This window comes from Pseudorasbora parva, chromosome 9, assembly GCF_024679245.1.
Source record: "Pseudorasbora parva isolate DD20220531a chromosome 9, ASM2467924v1, whole genome shotgun sequence".
In the NCBI taxonomy this organism is placed as follows: domain Eukaryota; kingdom Metazoa; phylum Chordata; class Actinopteri; order Cypriniformes; family Gobionidae; genus Pseudorasbora; species Pseudorasbora parva.
The window spans coordinates 17,170,898-17,190,495 of record NC_090180.1 but is presented as its reverse complement, the minus strand read 5'-3'; the positions used below and the strand labels follow the sequence as shown (position 1 = coordinate 17,190,495).

The following is a 19,598-nucleotide window of genomic DNA, read 5'->3' as shown; positions in this document are numbered from 1 at the left end:
AAACAGCAGGGCAGATGTCAAATAGAAAACAATATAAAATATTTTAATACAGTCATTACTATTTAAAGTGGCAATGACAGCTCAACTGACTTTTTCATTATTTTTGATGGAGCAGGCATTTGCAGTTCTGATATTTCTTTAATACATATTATACATATTTTGGTAACACTTTACAATAAGGGCTCATTTGTTACCATTGGTTAATGCATTAACTAATATGAACTAACAATGAGTAATATATTCTTATTGCATTATTAACATTTGTTAATGTTACTTAATAAAAATATTTATGTTCATGATAGGTCACAACATATCAGATCCAGCATCTGATCTTAATAATGTATTAGTAAATGTTAAAGAGATTAGCATTAAGATAAATAAATGCTGAAGGGTGTTGTTCATTAGGGGTGTAACAGTACACAAAACTGACGGTTCAGTATACGTACCTTGGTTTTGAAGTTACGGTTCGGTACAGGAGATTTACAAAATGGCTTTTTATTTATTTATTTATTTATTAAACAGTGGTTTACGGAACAAATTGTGTCTGCATGTCATTAAATAAATTCAATTATAAAAAAGTTTGTGAAAGCTAATGCTATAAACTGTATAGGGAGCTCTTGCACATTACTAAAATATTAACAACAGAGCCCAAAATATAAGCCTAAATTTAGTTGCTATTATTTTTAGATATAATAATAAACACTCAAATAACACATTGTATTCAAACATGTAAACTATAAGGCAGTTTTTGCATTAACTTCTAAATCTAATTACAAAATTATATTTTTACTCCAATTCATTGTTGAAAAATAATCCTTTATACACAGTGGCTGTCATTTTTATGACAGATTTAATTAAACATAGGCTACATTAAATTATCAAGACATCACTAACAGGTAGAATATAATTAATATAAATTCTCAAATAAAGAATCAAAAATCAAACGTTCATGAATCAGTGTATTGATTCATGATTTGGATTGTGTGCCAAACTACCAAACTGCTGAAATCACATGGCATTGGCAATCCGAATCATATAGAGAGTATAGTGTGCATAGACTTCCATACGCTGACATTTAAAAAATGTAAAAAAATGTGACAATATCAGCATTTCCCTCTAGCATTTTGATTGTTATTGAATGGATTCTTAAACACCTCTGATCGGCCATTGTGTCTGATATATGTCTGATTGGCTCAATCTGTGATTGGCTACAATGATTAACGCTCTTCACAGAGTGCTTACACAGATACGCACAGGAATGTTTGCGAGCAGGCGGATATATTAGGGATCCGCTGATAGACGTCTGCGCTGAAATGTTACCATGTGTATCTTTGTAAGTGCTCGGTGAAGAGTGAGCGTCATTGAAGCACTCGGTGAAGAGCGGTAATCATTGTAGCCAATCATTGACATTGAGCATGTGAACACAATGGCCAGTCAGAGGTGTTTAAAGGTGCACTATGCAACTTTCCGTCCGCTAGAGGGCGCCTATTCAAAACAAAGGCGTAGTTTCTTTGATGACGCCAAGTCTGAGCGCAGCATCTTGGGAGATGTGGTTTTCACCTCACAGCTGGTGGAAAATAGGACACCGGCAGAAATCATGTTCATGGATGCGGTTTTTAACGTTACTGTAGAGTGAAGCAGAGTAGGACCGAGTGTTGTAGAGCTGAGCACGGCTGTTGGAGCGATGTACATAAACAAGCGCCTTGCGAGCACCGGGACTTTTATTTTGACGGGACGGGACGGGACACAGCTGCCGGGCGCCCGCACTATTTCCGCTTTTCAGGTCATGAGTATAATGCAGGTCTGTTTATCATTTTAGATACATTTAAGTGTGTTTAAAATTATTTTATGGCATTACTCTGTGCATTAACTTGGCGTCTGCTGTGACACTTGTTTCACACTGCTAAAAGAAAAGCGCTTCTACCAAATAAAACAAAACCGGAAACCGAGGGTAATGCAGATATGACGCAATTGAAAGGTGACTCCTTCAAATGCTATGCTGAGACGTCTCGGGTCCTTGGTTAAAATTTTCTCACAAAAAATAGTTGGAAACATTTGGGATATTGTAAGTACTCAATTGAACAAAATATATATCACTGGCCTAGTGGTGTTTGGATATTTAACTATAAAAAATACTACATAGTGCACCTTTAAGAATCGGTTCAAAAGGGAAATGCTGGTATTGTGACATTTATTTAGTACGAATTGGTACCAAAGTCGGTACTTTTGACAACTCTACTTCAAATACTTGGTCAGCATTTGCTGTTAAAGTTAAAGGGAGCTTTCAGAAACTCTCCACCTTTCCCAATTCCACCTGTATAGATCTGCTATAGGTAATTCATGCAACCATGTCTCGTCTGTAAGGGCAGGTGCACGGGGCAGGGCCCCACCAAAATATTCATCCAAACATAGACCTCTATATCCACTGAACTATTAATACATCATAAGTGTGTTCAGCATTCAGCAAAATATTTTTTTCCTGGATTTTCTAGACTATTTTGAGTAGCAAAGTGAGCAGGATATATTAAAAAGAAGTGCATTGATTCAGCAGGCATGTATCATGACACTAAGCGGGGCGGCCGTTCTCAGAGCCCTCCCCAGATCTACAGCGCCCCATAAATTTCCAATGTATATCTTTTGTGAAAAAATGGAATTGCAGCACGCTCTAAACGAATCGTCCTCCGAGATTAGCCAGCGAGTGTGACAGTGTTTCACTCCACTTGTCTGTGTTTGCAATGTCCATGCTTCTGTGTGCAGAGCTGAGTGAAAGCCGAGCACATTTGCACGGAGCCAGGAGCTGTTTTATTGAAAGTCAGAAGAGTATCAGTGTTTTTCAGAGGGAAATGGGCAATCTCACTCCGCTCCGCTCGTATACGTTGTTCCAGTCCGGCTTTCAGTCTTTGTGTTGCTTGGTGACACGTAAAACTTGATGCTTTGGCTTCTTTTGGAACTATTTTCGTTGGCGGAGAAGAAATATACGCACTAACTGACCAATTTATTTTAAAGATATATTTCTGGACTTCTATCAGATAGGACAGTAGGAGGAAATATAGGAAACATGAGAAAGGAAGATGATCAGGAAAGGACAATGAGCCAAGACTCTAGACTCAGTGTCACCATGTTTGAAGGTTGCCCAAAGAACACTGACTACTTTGTTAAAAATGTCTTGTGAAAAATGCTACTCGACTTTGTTTTTTACGTTCTTTTTTTACAGACTTTTTAAAAGCAAATTACATTTAATGACGCCACTAAGTGAGTTGTTTACATACATATACAACACTGATAACATTCAAAAATATGTTTCTTCAAAAAAAATTAGCAATGCAAGAAAACATGTTTTACATGAGATTTGAAATTATACTCTTGGCCTGATGTAAAGGCATGCAGACTGAAAAAAACTGTCCAAATGTCAGATAAAATATGCAAAAAGTAGTACAGTAGTACAAAGTAAAACTAAGACTGTTAAAAAATGTGGGTCCAGAAAGATTTTTATTTTTTTAAGAAAGAAATACTCTTATTCAGCAAGGATGCATTAAATTGATCAAAAGTAAGTAGGAATAATGTCACAAAATATCAATATTTCAAATAAATTAAATTTTAAACTTTCTACTTTCTACTAAAAAAAAGAAAAAAAAATTCACGGTTTCCACAAACATATTAAGCAGCACTGTTTTCAGCACATTAGAATGATTTCTGAAGGATCATGTAACACTGAAGACTGGCTTAATGATGCTGAAAATTCAGCTTTGCCATCACAGGATTAAATTACATTTTAACGTATTTAAAAAAAGATTTTTATTTATTTAAATTGTAATAATATTTTACACTAATACAGTTTTTACTGTAATTTTGATTAAACTAATGCAGCCTTGGTGAACTTAAACAACTTTGTTACACTTTATTTTAAGCTGTCACTGTTACAGCGTAATTTCATATTTAAGTACTGTGTAATTTTAATTAACAACATCCTTACTATAGAGTTACGGTAGAATTAGGGTTTGGTTGAGGGTAAGTTGCATGTGTATGCATAGTTAACTGTTATTACTATGGTAAGTACATGTAACATGTAAAAAGGACACTGTAAAATAATGTGTTACTGAGACTAGTACAGTTATAATGTTTTCTATCGAAAGCATTAAAAAAATCTAACCCCAAACATTTGAACGCCTTTGAGTTATTAGGCATAATCAATGTAAGATTTTGTAAATTGTCTAAATGCATTCACTAATGTTATTGCCCCTTTATGTTTTGGTTACAAAAACACTTATTAACATAACTGTATATATTTTGAATACTTTGATAGCGCAACTGATATAGTATTTGGATAAAGTAACTGAAACAGAATCCCCTATATTTTCTAGAAAGTTTGTGGCAGCCCACGAGGGTTGAATTTGACAGAAAATGAGACAGAATTGGAGGCAGAAAAAGAGGCAGAAACAACACTACGTAATGTAACCTTACTTATTGAGAGCTGACGACGGTCTTTTTGACACACCACCTCACGGAACATTTCTCTGAAGCGTGAAGACATGAGGTTATACAGGATGGGATTGACCACTGAGCTCAAGTAGAAGAAGACACCAGAGAAAAGATGCACATACTCAAAGATATGGTGGTTCTCTGCAGTCCAGTCATCAATATAGCTCCACATGAAACGATCAATGTGAAAAGGGGCCCAGCAAATTCCAAACACAACCACCAATGCACCTGTGAAATATTAAAAAAGAGAAGGTATTAAGTTTTATAATTTGATTATATTTTAATTATATTAAATATATTATACTTTATTTTAAAGGTGGGATAAGTGTTATTTCAAAACCGTTTTAGAAAAAGGACTCGGGCCGAGTGGAATAACAAACTTGCAGCCAATCAGCAGGTAAGGGGCGTGTCTATGGTGAGAGAGGCTCAGTGCGCGTCATTATTCAAAACACGAGTCACACAGGACGGACATTAGCCAAGGGGGTAATCTAGCGCTCGGAAAGCGTTCCACCCCTAGGGGCTGCCATTGCTAACCAAGCCATCACCTGCTGTTAGCATCCCATTGACTCCCATTCATTTTTGAGTCACTTTGACAGTGAATAACTTTACATCAGAGGCGTTTAAAGACTCCATTTGTCCATTGTTTATTTCTAAAGAAACACGACAATGCATAAAAGGCTCCATTACCTTGTATCTTACACTATCGCCCCGCAGAAGCTGTTTTTGTAAAAATAGGCTAACGATTGCGTCATAACCAACGCGACTCTGTCGCACAGTTGAGAAATTACCGTATAGACCTGAGGAGACGCTCGCAGGCAATCTTTTACTGTCTATGAGATAGTCGGGGGGACGTGGAGACATAAAGTCTGATAAAGTCAAGGGGGAAGAATGGGGAGAAGCCCATAGTGAGCCAAAAGCAACGGGAGAAAATATTTAAACAACGTGATTCAGATTTCCCTTTCCACAACTACTAGAAGACCTACAGCTGTCAGACAGGAGGCTCACGTCACATCTACGTCGTCAAGCTCAGTCTGAGCCTGCGCAGTTCACTCAGCCATCAGGAAGTGAGTGCCCCTAGGTAGACTTCATTATTTCGCCGTAGACGTCAATGGGGTCGCTGTGTCCATTTCTTTTACTGTCTATGACATTAGCCAAGAAAGAACTAATATATGCTGGCTTTTGCTTGAATATGCTCGTGTGTCATGTTTGCTTGTTTGTCCATTTGCGATCGTATTGTGGCTCACTTCAGCGATGATAAAGACCCTTTCATTTCCACACCGTATGGAGCATCTAAATCCCCTCAGTGTTTCAAGGCTACAAGCAGGGGCGTGGGACTGGGGGGATAAAGGGTACTGAGTAACCAGGGCCCAAGGCAGGGAAGTCCGTTTTCTATACATACACATACATGGTACGGGGGCCCAGCAAGATGGTTTGTACCCAGGGCCCAAAATTTGGTGCTACGCCCCTGGCTACAAGCGTCAGCTCACAAAATGTGTCCAACAGGTAAGATACTAATATATCGGTATGTTTGTTTCCTCTTTACATCTATATAACCCATCCAGTCATAATTGTAATATGTTGTTAGCTGGACTATCGAGCTTGTATAGCCTACTAACTTTATCGAGTTGTTCATGAGAACGGTTTGTGTTTTTGTGATCGCCATAACGCTAATCTGGTCATAATTTTAATATGTCGTTAGCTGGACTGTCGGCTCTATTTGTACTAATGTACTATTTGTTCATGAGAATGGTTTGTGTTTTTGTGATGGAAGGGATGACTTTTTCATTGAATATTCGATCTGGATTAGTAACACACAGATTCTGCCATAGTCGTTGTCTGGGTTACATATGTGTGGGGTGGAGCTATCAATATAGGGCCGAGACCCTTTTTGGGGGTAGGGGCGTGTTTGTTTTGGTGATTTGAAATATCAACAATGGTTACCAGATAGCACTTACCCCAACTTTAAGGTGTCTGTGTAATTATATATTGAAGTACTGAGTAATATTACTTATAAAAATGTATTAGGGTTAGGGTAGGACAAGGGTTTTGTTGAGGGTTAGTTGCAATTATACATAATTTACTGTTTTACTATCGTAAGTACATGTAACATACACCGATCATGCATAACATTATGACCACCGACAGGTGAAGTAAATAACACTGATTATCTCTTCATCACGGCACCTGTTGGTGGGTGGGATATATTAGGTAGCAAATTAACTTTTTGTCCTCAAAGTTGATGTAGAAGCAGAAAAAATGGGCAAGCGTAAGGATTCAAAACGAGTATGCCAAGGGCCAAATTGTGATGGTTAGATTTATCTCCAAAACTGCAGCTCTCGTGGGGTGTTCCCGGTCTGCAGTGGTCAGAATCTATCAAAAGTGGTCCAAGGAAGGAACAGTGGTGAACCGGCGACTGGGTCATAGGTGGCCAAGGCTCATTGAGCATCAGAACTGAACATAGGAGCAAATAAAGAAGGTGGCCTGGTATGAATCACATTTTTTAATATCACATGGAGGGCCGGGTGCGTGTGCATTGCTTACTTGGGGAACACATGGCACCAGGATGCACCATGGGAAGAAGGCAGTGTGATGCTTTGGGCAATGTTCTGTTGGGAAACCTGGTCCTGCCATCCATGAGGATGTTACTTTGACACATGCATGGAAACGGTATTCCCTGGTGGCTGTGGCCTCTTTCAGCAGGATAATGCGCCCTCCACAAAGTAAAAATGGTTCAGGAATGATTTGAGAAGCACAACAAGTTTTAGGTGTTGACTTGGCCTCTATATTCCCCAGATCTCAATCCAAACGAGCATCTGTGGGATGTGCTGAACAAACAGTTCCGATCCATGGAGGCCCCACCTCGCAACTTACATGACTTAAAGGTCCATGCCTTGACGGTTAGAGCTGTTTTGGCAGGCAAAAGGGGGAACAACACAATAAAAACCTAATCGGTGTATGTAACAAGGACACTGTAAAAAAAAAAAAAAAGTGTTACCTTATTTAATATCAATTTATTATATTGTGGCTGTCAAATGCTAGGTCATGTTAGTTAATGTGATGAACTTCACCTGCACTGACGAAAACAATAACTAAAATGTAACTATTTTTTCTTTTGCAGATTTTTAACACAGATATTTAAAGTGAATTTAATATGGAACTGAGTACAATCGATGTAACCAATCAATGCCCAGTGCACAGAGACGCGTTTAGCTGTATATATATTTTTTAATCGTATCAACATTTCGTCCACAAGGATCCGACGTTTTAGGAGCCTGAAACTGGTTTTTTTTTTTAAACCGGGTCCCAAAGTGGATAAATCTGAAACTTGCATTTTCATATCTATAGCCAATCCGTATATTTTGTAAAACAGTGATGTCATCACAGCATGTCCTTCACTGTAAAAAAAGAAGGGATAGGCTACAGCTACACCCACTGGGTATGCACACATCAATATTGCGTCATTTAATTACTGTATTTGCATTATTGTAAAGGTAGGTTTGTAGTTGGGTAGGTGTAGTTGTATGAGTTAATAAACACAATCTGGTTAGTAGCAAATGTTTTGTTATTTTATTGGGAGATTTTGCCTCTTTACCCCTTCTAGTCACAACTCTTCTTCTCCATTTTAAGTGTATTTCTGTGGCAGAATTACAGCGCCACACACTGGCCTGGCATGTACTACATCGTTTTGAGTCGGTTTCAGTGGTTTTGTGTGTACACAGATATTTCTTGAGACGAAGTTAAATAAAATTAACATATAAAAGTAAGTATCTTGAACTTGAAAAGTTAAAGTTTATTTGTAATTTATATTGTAATTTCTAAATAATGCAGTGGATATTGTGTACAACATATCTACATAATAAAAGTAATGTTGTACCCATCCAAACAGAGACCTCAGTACTTAACGGTAACATTGGTAGGATCCTTTTTGAGTATGAATGTGAACTCTAGATGTCACAAAAAAGCTAATACTGTAAATACTGCTAAAAAATAAAACAGTGATGAAAGTACAACATTATTCATGCCCCAGTGCATGATGGGAACACCATGTGTGTGTGGGTTTTGCATGCATTTCCCTTCATATAAGAAACAAATTATACATTTCCCAAGGAGCCAGATCCAGATCCAGTACCACAAACTTAAGTAGGTTTAACTTCATTTTAAAACGATGATTTTAATGCTTTCATTTCTACAAGCTTAAATTGAGTACTAATATTGACTTTGTTTTTAATTCTTGCATGTGCTGACTTATTCAGGCAGTCACATGTTTTTGTCTGTGGTATTTACATCACCACAGAATCATTTTTATCAGTGTGTGTGAACTTTAGGAGAACTGACTTCCACTAAAAATTACCAAAACACCAGTTAATAGTTGTTTAAAAAATGACTACTGAAAGTGACGTTAGTTCTAAGAAAAGCTCTAGCGTTATTTGTTTGCACGTTATCTAATGCAATGACATTCACACATTTTAAGTGTCCAGATAATGTGTTTAAATCTGTAAAACAAACTGTTACTCTTGGCATGCGTCTGTGCTACTGACAGTATTTATGTTCATGGCCAGTTCTGGAGTATTTTGTTTGTATTTGAGTATCAGAATATATGTTGAATTTTTTTGAGTATGGCCACACAAAGCAGTGCTGACCAGCTATTACAACAAGCCAGATGTAGACTGACGCTATTCCTAAATCACATCCCCTTTGTATTTACAATAACATGACAAGAGGCTGATAAAGCACAGATGAGTATTTTCTGTTCATCGGGACAGATCATTCTCAACAAAGGTCCATGAGGTTTCTTTAACTGTAAAACCCTGCGCACAGGACAAGAATGTGTCATAATTTAAAGCACAGGATTTGACTATTTCTTTCTTTTTCTAGCAAAATATTTAGGAAATAATATTTTAGTTTTTCAGTTTGATTACTGGAACTTTTTTATCAACAAATCCCTACACTTCCCACACTGATGGATTTGTGACACTCTGTGCATTTGTAAACTTTCATATTTACAATATCAATACAATTAGGGAAAACTATTTTTAAAAGTAATGTGTTACAATATTGCTTGCTTCCAACTAATTGTGTTACTTGCTTACATTTTATGGAAAGTAGTTACATTACTTTTGCGTTACTTGGGGCTGGGATTGCTTGTTTTTTAATAAAAACTTGATCACTTGGAACCTGCAAAGGAGCTGATTTATTATTTAAACCCCTTTTAACTCATTAAAATATTTATTTTATGCACCATATCTGCATATCATTTGTTGGGAATATAAGAGCTGTTATATGAGAAAAATACCAATAGTGTAAACTTTGTGAAGTATTATGCAATTAAATCTCAACATAGTTCATACACTATTATGCAATTAATTCTTAAAATAATTAATATATCATATACGTCAGTTAAGTGCGACCTGCTTTGACGTCACAATAAAGTTGAATTGTGGGATATAGATACATCAGAGCAGACTTGGGGCCTATCCCAAATGGCACACTTCATGTGCACTTTCGGTCTTGTGGACTTAAAATGGCTATTGCGTGCACATGTCCGTTAAGTCCACAAGACCGTAGGGTGTCCCATTTGTCATTTAAGCTTAAAGAAGGGTGCCTTCGATGCGCACTTCAGCTGAGCCCGCAAGTTTCATGACGGCATTACATCTTGAAAGTGCAGACTCAGAGGAAGACTGTGAGGGTTTAGGGTGCTATTTGGGACAAGGCCTTGCTCCCTCAGTCAAAATTTTGGTGGATGAGGGCCTATCCATATAAACTTCCCTCCCTCGTCCACTTAATGAAGTGGAACACACTTCAAAATGTCTGCGGAGATTCCCCTAAGGGGGAAATGCTATAGGGAGGTTTGTGAGTGCGTGTCTAAACGTGGAGTTGAATGCAGCACAAAAGGGAAATAGTTTTAGTTTTTTCTCAGAATGAAGGCAATGCAAATTCACGTCTGTACAGTAGAGGGCGCAGCTCAAACTAACCTTTTAACTGCTTGTGGAAATTTCAACAGTCTTAAAGGTGGTGTAAGTGATATCTGGTAACCGTTGTTGATATTTTAAATCACCAAAACAAACACGCCCTACCCCCAAAAAGGGTCTCAGCCCTATATTGATAGCTCCGCCCCACACATACGTAACCCAGGCAACGACTATGGCAGAACACATTTTGTAACCTGTCGAACACATTTTGTGAGCTGACGCTTGAAACCTTGAAACACTGAGGGGATTTAGATGGTGATGATTTTGGAAATGAACGGGTCTTTATCATCGCTGAAGTGAGCCACAATACGATCGCAAATGGACAAACAAGCGAACATGACACACGAGCATATTCAAGCAAAAGCCATCATATATTTGTTATTTCTTGGCTAATGTCCGTCCTGTGTGACTCGTGTGTTTTGAATAATGACGTGCACTGAGCCTCTTGTCTCACCATAGACACGCCCCTTACCTGCTGATTGGCTGCAAGTTTGTTATTCCACTCGGCCCGAGTTCTTTTTCTAAAACGGTTTTGAAATAACACTTATCCCACCTTTAATTCAGCAATATATACAAATATATATAAATATATATAAATAATATATAAAAAACATATTTCATATCGGTATGTTTGCATTTGGTCATAGAAGTTCAGCAACAAAATGAGATTAAATACATAACGAGCAGGCCCTATTACACTAAAAGTGTTATTTAAGATTTACTTAATAAAGATTTGCGTAATATTCAGGGCTTGCATTTCCCTGTTTTTATTCATTTCGCGGTATGAATCTGTTTTTGTGCAAGCGAGATGAGTAAATGCATGCACACATTTAGTATTGAACTACGCACTGTAAAATGTTTTGGTTGTTTTTTATTGGTTTAACTTAAAAAAGTAAGTAACCTGGTTGCCTTAAAATTGTAAGTTTATTGAAATTAAAAAATTGAGTTGATACAATGAAGGAAATTTGTTTAATAAATAGAAACTCAAAATATTATTGTATCTGAACCACATAAAAAAATTGATAAATCATGAAAATATCACTATTTAGCATGTTTCACTGCGTCATCAAAAATAAAACACACACAATTACCCAATATGCTTACAAAATCTTTTAATAATATTTTAATAAAGGTTGTCGAATCTCAAAAAATGTTCAATGTATTAACTCAAAATTTCAATTTCAATGAACTCAAAATTTTAAGGCAACCAGGTAACTTTTTTTCTAAATAATTTTTTACAGTGCAGTAACCATCATGTTCACACACGGCACACACTACGCTGCTGCACGTACTACTCGTACGAAAAGACTTTTAAATTGATTTACGTCAATCCTGGGATGATGTTTCTTGACCCAAATTCAAACGTGTAAAATGCACGTTCCTTAACCCAGTGTTAAAAGTGGCTTTAAAGTAAACATGAAATCAGAGTTGACCGTTATTAGGCACCTAATACATATTCCTGGTCTTATCATGCTTATTTCCTCTGTGCAGTATTCCAAAGACAAAATTGTTTACTGATTGTTTAACTGATATTTAACCAAACGGAAATTACATTTAATGTTAACTTGTAAAATGTGCTTCATTTGGTAACATCAAATGAACTAAATTTATTCAAAGTCATATCATGTAACTAAAATGACTGAATTGGTTATGGTTCTCAACCTTTTTTGACTCCAAGGCCAGCAACAATATTAAAAGCATAAATGATTAAGGGTAAGGGTTTTTGCTTAAATGAAATATTTTAAAGCTTGGCATACTGAGAAAACTATAAAAAAATGTATGAAAATGCCCAATATTTGATTTTATCAAATGACTTCTTTGACTTCTTCATGTCTGGAAATCACATTTTAAAACTTTACGCATCCTGGTTTTCCCAGACTGATGGAACTCTGTTTAAATTTGTATTAAAATAACAAGTATCATGCGTTTAGCTTATTTTAATGTTTGTTTTGTCTTATTTTACATCATTTTAAATCTTGATGCACTTTGGAAGTTTGCTTATGCTCTCTTATGGGCCCTGACCTCAAGGTTGAGAATAAGTGATTATACCAACCAAATTAATGTAGTTATTTAAAGGTAGCGTAGGTAGGAATGATCTAAAACACTTGTCCAAATTTGTTTAAACTTTCTTTATATGTCAATACATAATTAAAATGTAAGTACTCTGAAAAAGAAAGTATAAAATGTAGTGACTCTATACTTTTTAATCTGCAATAAACATCGCTCATTATTTTTGTTCGGGACGAAACAAATGATTGGCTTGGGCAACTGTCACTCTCTCTCGCTACCATGGCAACCACCACTTTTGGTAGAGGATCTGCCCACCTGTGCTCGCTCGTTTGATTTGAGCAGTTCAAGAGGCAAGAAACCAAGGGAAAATAATGGCAGAGAAAGACCATTCAAAATTCACAGTGCCAGGTTTTGCAGTCAGCGAAGGCAAACAATGCAAAAAAAAAAAAAAAAATGAAGATAGTACAAGAAAAAGCAATGCACAGAAAGTCTTTGGATAAACAAACAAATCAGACGCGAGTAAATATCTGCGTGGCTTTCCAACGATGTCGAGAACTGAGGGACCTGAAAACCGACGCATTGTTGGCTGTATTTCTGCTGGACAGGTAGTCTTTTATTTTGATTATACATTTTTTCAGTTTGTTTTCATGAAGCATGTATCATGAGCACATGAAGCTGCCTAATATAGCTAACATAACATTACTTAGCATAAAGTTACAATGTTATACACTTAGCCATTAGTAGAGATGATAAATACTCAATATGCATAGCTCAAGTTGATCGCTGTTGTGTTAAATTTCGCAAAATGTAACTTTAGATAACAAAATGCATGTGTAAAGTTAATTTTTTTATTACATGTGATTCTGACATGATGTCACCACATGTACACTGCACACTTTCTTTTTCAGAGTACTTACATTTTAATTATGTATTGAAATATAAATAAAGTTTAAACAAATTTGGAATATTTTTTTTTAAAACTAATTCATACCTACCCTACCTTTAAGGTAAATAAGTACCTCCTTAAGGGTAATTACAGAATTTCACTTTTGACAGTGTACTTTTCAATCCTTTCCTACTTCATTCATAATCCAAAAAAATCACAATCCAATCAAGCCAAAATATATAAAATCCTAATTAAAGTTCACTGGATTTTTTTTTTTCAGAATGAATAACCATTTTAATTTGGAAATATGTCACACAACTGTGAATGCTGTTTCATGTTGACTCTACACTGTAAAAAAAAAAAAAAGAACAAAAAAGGGACCATTAAAAAAATATTGCATTTTACTGTAAAAATGCTACGTTGAACCGTCTAAATGCTATGTTGAACCGTCTAATTGGAAGTTTCCATTCTATATACAGTGAATAATTGCAATAGATCTAACTTTAAATAATGCAATTTTACAGTAAAACACTGTTAAATTGGGACTTTTTGTAAGTGAAAAAGAACAAGCCATTGTGTAATTTACAGTGAAAAAAACGTAAATTGCCATTCCCAGAATTCCCTCCCTGTGACTCTCATCACTTTGTTTGGTGTTGGTTGTCAGTTTATATCAAAGGTTAGATACATAACAGATATTAGTATTTAAATTTGGTAAATTCACAGGTTTAATATTTTTTTTACTGTATAGTTTACTGTTATAGTATACTGTAAGTTTTACTGTAAATTCAACTTAACGTAAAGTGTTACTAGCATAGTTATATTTACGGTAAATTTCTAGCAAACACAGCAGTCTTTTTTTCTTTTCTTTTTTTTTTTACAGTGTAACTGTTAACCCTTATTACTGATATAGATACCAACAGCAGAGGTAGCACTAGAACGGGACTCACAGAGCATTTTTGTGACTTGCCGATGACGTGCCCTCTGGTTCACCCCATCTTGATTGAGCCCAATCTTAGAATCAAAACACTGTCTTTCCCGATACAGCTGCAGGCCGATCAGAACATACAGCACACTGATGGTCAGCATCGGCAGCACAAAGAACAGCAGCGCTGTCACTTGCACCAGCAAGTTGTAGATCCACCTATCGTGCACCACGGTGCACACACCCGAATCGGGGAAAGTGAGTCCAAAGCGGGGCTTTAACGTCTCCACGCCATGCAGACTGGTATTGGGCAAGGCACACAACAGCGAGACGGCCCATAACACGAGGATAACACGCTTGGCATGAGCATGCGTGGCCACATGTTTGGCATGCAGGGGATACACCACAGCTCTGTAGCGCTCTGCACTCAAGGCGGTCACGTTGAGCACAGAGGCAAAGCAGACCGTCTCGAACAGGCAGGTTTTGAAGTAGCAGCCAGCAACGCCAAACAGAAATGGATAGTTGCTCCAGAGCTCATAAAGCTCCAGAGGGAGACCGAGCAACAGCACCAGGAGGTCAGAGATGGCCAAGCTGAACAGATAGTAGTTTGTTGTTGTGCGCATAACACGGTGACGGGCGATGACAATGCAAGTCAGACTGTTGCCCAGCACGCCAACTAGAAAGATGAGCAGGTAGGTGACACACATAGGCAGGAAGAAGGGTGAACGGCAAGGGCCGAGGTACTTCTCCAGGTAAGAGCTGCGGCTCAGACAAAGGTCTGACTGGTTCACTGTTCTGTTCTGACATTCTTCCTCTTTGGTGGAGCACCATGATGCATTCACAGCTGCATAGAGGGAGTCTGGAGAGGAGCAGTTGAACTGGATCATTGGTTACCAGGAGGATATTGCCTGCAGAAGTTACAACAAAGACAGACAGGTTTAACCTCTTCAGACCTGAATTTTTCCCACTGAGCAAATTTGTATTACCGATATTGGCAATTCTTCAATGTAGAAATTAATGTAAAAAAACCTACATTTTTGCCAACTTATTTTTTTTTTTACTTGCCCAGTGCAATGGACACCACAACTGAACCCACACACACACAAAAAAATATAACCCTATTTATGAACTAGTATGATATGAAATCTAAAAATCTAAAAAATCTTACTAAAACCAAATAAAAAATTATTGATAGTTTTTCATGAATTATACATTAGAATGTGTAGCTCTGTAAGTTAGCTTTGAAATGCTTGCACAAATTGCACAGCCTGGCACAAAAAAAGTTATCAAGTTCATTGTGATGGACATATCTCCATTGTGATTGGTTGATAAGGGACCAATCAGTGACTAGGCAGTACTCACATTACAAAAACATAAAAGTGCATTTTTTTTAAACAAAACAAAAAAACCAAACAAACAAACATGTGATGTCCATTTCAATGACAGCAGGCAGGGTCTGAAGGGGTTAAAAGGGTTTAGCCTAAATTGTTCCTATTTTTAATATCAAAAATAAAATGAATTTGCTTGGCTTACTTTATTAAGAAGACTGCCAGTCATGTGCGTAATGATTCAGCTTAATAATTATGTCATGCATGTTGACTAAAATGGGAAGAAAAACTCACATTTAATTCAGTGTTACCTATTAAACTGTCTATCGCAGTCAGATAGGAAAAGTAACAAAACGGTAAACTACAAATTTTTATATTGCAAATGCATATATTGTATGCTGCACTTTGCTCACATGGGTCCCTGGCTGGGTCTTTTCCCAATCCCGTTCCCCCTGACTCATCCCCTTTATTGTCTCCAGAGTAAATGCATACCATTCCCTATCCACTTGTAAAAGTCTACCATTTGATTAGGAAGCAGTCAGTTTATGTGTACATGAGTTCCTCGGGTCAGATCCCAGCGTGCCTTTGGAGGGAAGAACGTTGTTCCACAGCATGAACGCCATCGCTGTGCCATAGTGTCGGCCACTGTGTGTATATTCTGAGCAGTAACAAATATCTTGTGTACTTTTTATTTAAAAGAACAGTAAACAGACCCAAACAAAACTGAATAAACACATTAATTCATGGTAAGAGATGTGGTGCTTCTGGAGATAGTAGTGCTTTCCTGCAGAGTTTAGTTCCTGTTCTTAAGCACTTTTACTTTGTTGAGGAGTGGCTGCTTAAAGAAGGAAATAAACTCTTGAAAAGCATGTTTGTTTTTCTGGTTATCATTGTATATGTGTAATTAGTCTGTCTGAGAGGTTTGCTGCTGCTAATATTATGAATAGTATTCTTAAAGCGTTAGTTAACCCAAAAAATGAAATTGTGGCATTAATGACTCGCCCTAATGTCGTTCCACACCCGTAAGACCTCCGTTCAGTCCGAGAGCGTATGGAAGTCTATGCACACTATACTGTCCTTGTCCAGAAAGGGAATAAAAACATCATCAAAGTAGTCCATATGTGACATCAGTTAGTTAATCAGAATCTCTTGAAGCATCGAAAATACATTTTGGTCCAAAAATCACAAAAACTACGACTTTATTCATCATTGTCTTTGTTTTCAATCCTCAAATTAAGATTCAAATGGTAATGAATCAGCGGATTGATTAATGATTCAGATCGCCAATGTCACGTGATTTCAGCAGTTTGACACGTGATCCAAATCATGAATCAAATCAATCCGCTGATTCATAACCGTTTGAATCTTTATTTGAGGATTGAAAACAAACCAGGAAGAGAAGACAATGCTGAATAAAATTGTAGTTTTTGCTATTTTTGGACCAAAATGTTTTTTCGATGCTTCAAGAGATTCTGATTAACTAACTGATGTCACATATGGACAGAGGTGGAAAGAGTAACAAAATATTCTACTCAAGTAAAAGTACTGTTACTTCAATGAAATTTTACTTAAGTACAAGTAAAATTACTGGTCTAAAAATTTACTCAAGTAAAAGTAAAAAGTAGCTCATTTAAAATGTACTCAGAGTAAAAGTTACTTAGTTACTTTTTTTACAGTGGGGGTGGAGGACTCTACCCTGTAGGGTTGTGATAGGATGAGATTTTCACGATATGACAACTATCTCAGAAAACATAAATTAAACATTTACTGTACCTATTATTAAATGATGGTTATTATTACTAGTTAAAATGATGTTAAATGAATGAAGAAGATTGGTCTTTTTTTTATTTGGTTGAACAAATGCTTTATTATAACAAACTTAAAACCATTTGTTTATTTTGTTTATCAAAATTTCAATAAAACATGTCTAATAAACTAAATTCAATAAATTATTATGAATTAGATTAACAACTTATTTTTATCATTAATTCGTAAAAATGTTTAAGAATAATAGAGTCCATATGTAGTAGACGGAGCAGCTCATTCACAGAGAGAGAACAAGCAGATCATATATTCATATAGCATTCAATGTGTAACGAGTAGAAATATAGTGTGGCCCCTTTAAGAGCTGCGCGCGCTCCCTGAAAACGAGTTCTGCATCTTGTGTGTGTGCGCACTGAGTTTTGAGCTCCCATGTGTGGGGATTATTCTCTGTTTTTCTGTTGCTAACAGTCAGTTATTTTGTTTTATTGAGTAATGCTGTGGACGGCAATGGAGTTTGTGATGAGAGTTCAGCGGGAAATAAAGCGCGATCTGTTTGACGTCAATCGCCTCCGTGTTTGCATCCACTCCAGATATATTAAGTGAGCTATCCGCATTTTTCACCCGGACACAAGCGTTACAAATGTTGTGCTTTAATGTTCACAGACCATGTCACGATTTGATTTATTTCTAAGGCCTACAGCTCTACATTCGAGTTTTTCGTTCATCCACCAGTTTGCGTGTATTACACCAAATCTACGTTATAATGTAAAGTTAATGTTCATGACTGGATTCCGGGATTCGCTCTGCGTCACAGAAATCAATCGGCCTAAGTTATAAATATAATTATAGCGAAGTACAATACTTTAATCAAAATGTACTTAAGTAAAAGTAAAATTACAGATTTTTAAAACTACTTAAAAAAGTAGAAGTACACAGAAAAACTACTCAATTACAGTAACGCGAGTAAATGTAATTCGTTACTTTCCACCTCTGCATATGGACTACTTTGATGATGTTTTTATTCCCTATCTGGACATTGACAGTAATACACTTACATAAGCTCTCGGACTAAATATAAAATATCTTAAACTGTGTTCTGAAGATGAACGGAGGTCTTACAGGTGTGGAACGACATTAGGGTGAGTCATTAATGACATCAATTTCATTTTCTGGGTGAACTAACTCTAAAAGACTGCAGACTGTGGGCTGAAAAATTAAAAGTCAACCTTTTTGCTCATTTTGTTTTCAGTTTTGTATCATTTTACATTATTTGATATTCTTCATCTTAGAAGACGATTTTCTGCGTTATGTAAGGAGTAAAAATATCTATCAATAAATTAGTAATATAAAAAAACAACAACAATTAAATATTATACAGCATTTGTAATACTATAGAATTATTAATGATACAAATTATAAATAAAATAAGAGACTCTCCTAAGCAGGAATGCATTTTTATTTTTTGTAAATAAGTGATAATATAATACTAACTGATTGATAATACATGAGCCTAGATAGACATTTTGGGTGGCAGATATAAAGTTACTGTTATTACATCTATAATGAATGTAGCTTTAATCCTATAATAATTGCAGTAGTTGACACGTATATAGTAAATATATTGCAACACTATTACACTGTACACATCTATCAGTAAACTAGGATTCATATTCAAATAAGATGAGCAGATAAAGAACATGAACTATTTCATGTTAATCAATATTAATCATTTGTATGACAAGAGGCTTACAATTATAAACAAGTTATTAGTAACATTTCTGTTTACAATGTGTGTAGATGCTAGATGTAGGTTGTAACTAAATGAGAATCTTGGATATTTTTAGGAGAAAAAAATGTCTGTTAGTGTTAAATTGCTCCTTTATTTTTTGCAATAACAAACAATGTCTTGAATTTTTTTTAAAATTACACATGGGGAAAGAAAAGCAGACCTACCTGAGCAAAATCTTGTTGAAAATGATGCTTGTCAGAGGAGTATTCCTAAAGGACTGGTACTCATGACTGTCTTTGCCTCTCAGCAGATGTAAGCAATGACGAGTAATGCTACATACACACACACACACACACACACAGACTCGCTCTACTAACTCTCTCCTCACCGTCCCCTCCTACTTATAGTGAGATGGATGACCTTTAAAGTATAGCGTCACTGTCTACGTACTATAACTGGAACTATCTGTGTGTAATATTTCACTAAAACAATCGTATAGTGATGTAGTCGC

General features: G+C 36.4%; 1 protein-coding gene across 1 annotated transcript; it reads right to left on the bottom strand.

Annotated features, from left to right (window-relative positions):
* Positions 1 to 4,145: 4,145 nt before the first annotated feature.
* Positions 4,146 to 19,374, bottom strand: nmur1b (neuromedin U receptor 1b). Its single transcript, XM_067453144.1, has 3 exons — positions 19,312 to 19,374; positions 14,292 to 15,174; positions 4,146 to 4,707 (listed from the first exon to the last, which is right to left on the bottom strand). Exons 2-3 carry the CDS (start codon positions 15,151 to 15,153, stop codon positions 4,358 to 4,360), a joined length of 1,212 nt encoding a protein of 403 aa, XP_067309245.1. The 5' UTR covers positions 15,154 to 15,174; positions 19,312 to 19,374; the 3' UTR covers positions 4,146 to 4,357.
* Between the last annotated feature and the right edge of the window lie 224 nt (positions 19,375 to 19,598).

What these genes read in the sequence shown, in the direction of transcription:
- nmur1b (XM_067453144.1), bottom strand. Translation starts at nt 15,153, where the DNA reads ATGATCCAGTTCAACTGCTCCTCTCCAGACTCCCTCTATGCAGCTGTG. An exon ending in GCAAGTCACAAAAATGCTCT is followed by an intron (nt 4,708 to 14,291) that starts GTGAGTCCCGTT and finishes AATATTTCACAG; the next exon opens with GTGCATTGGTGGTTGTGTTT.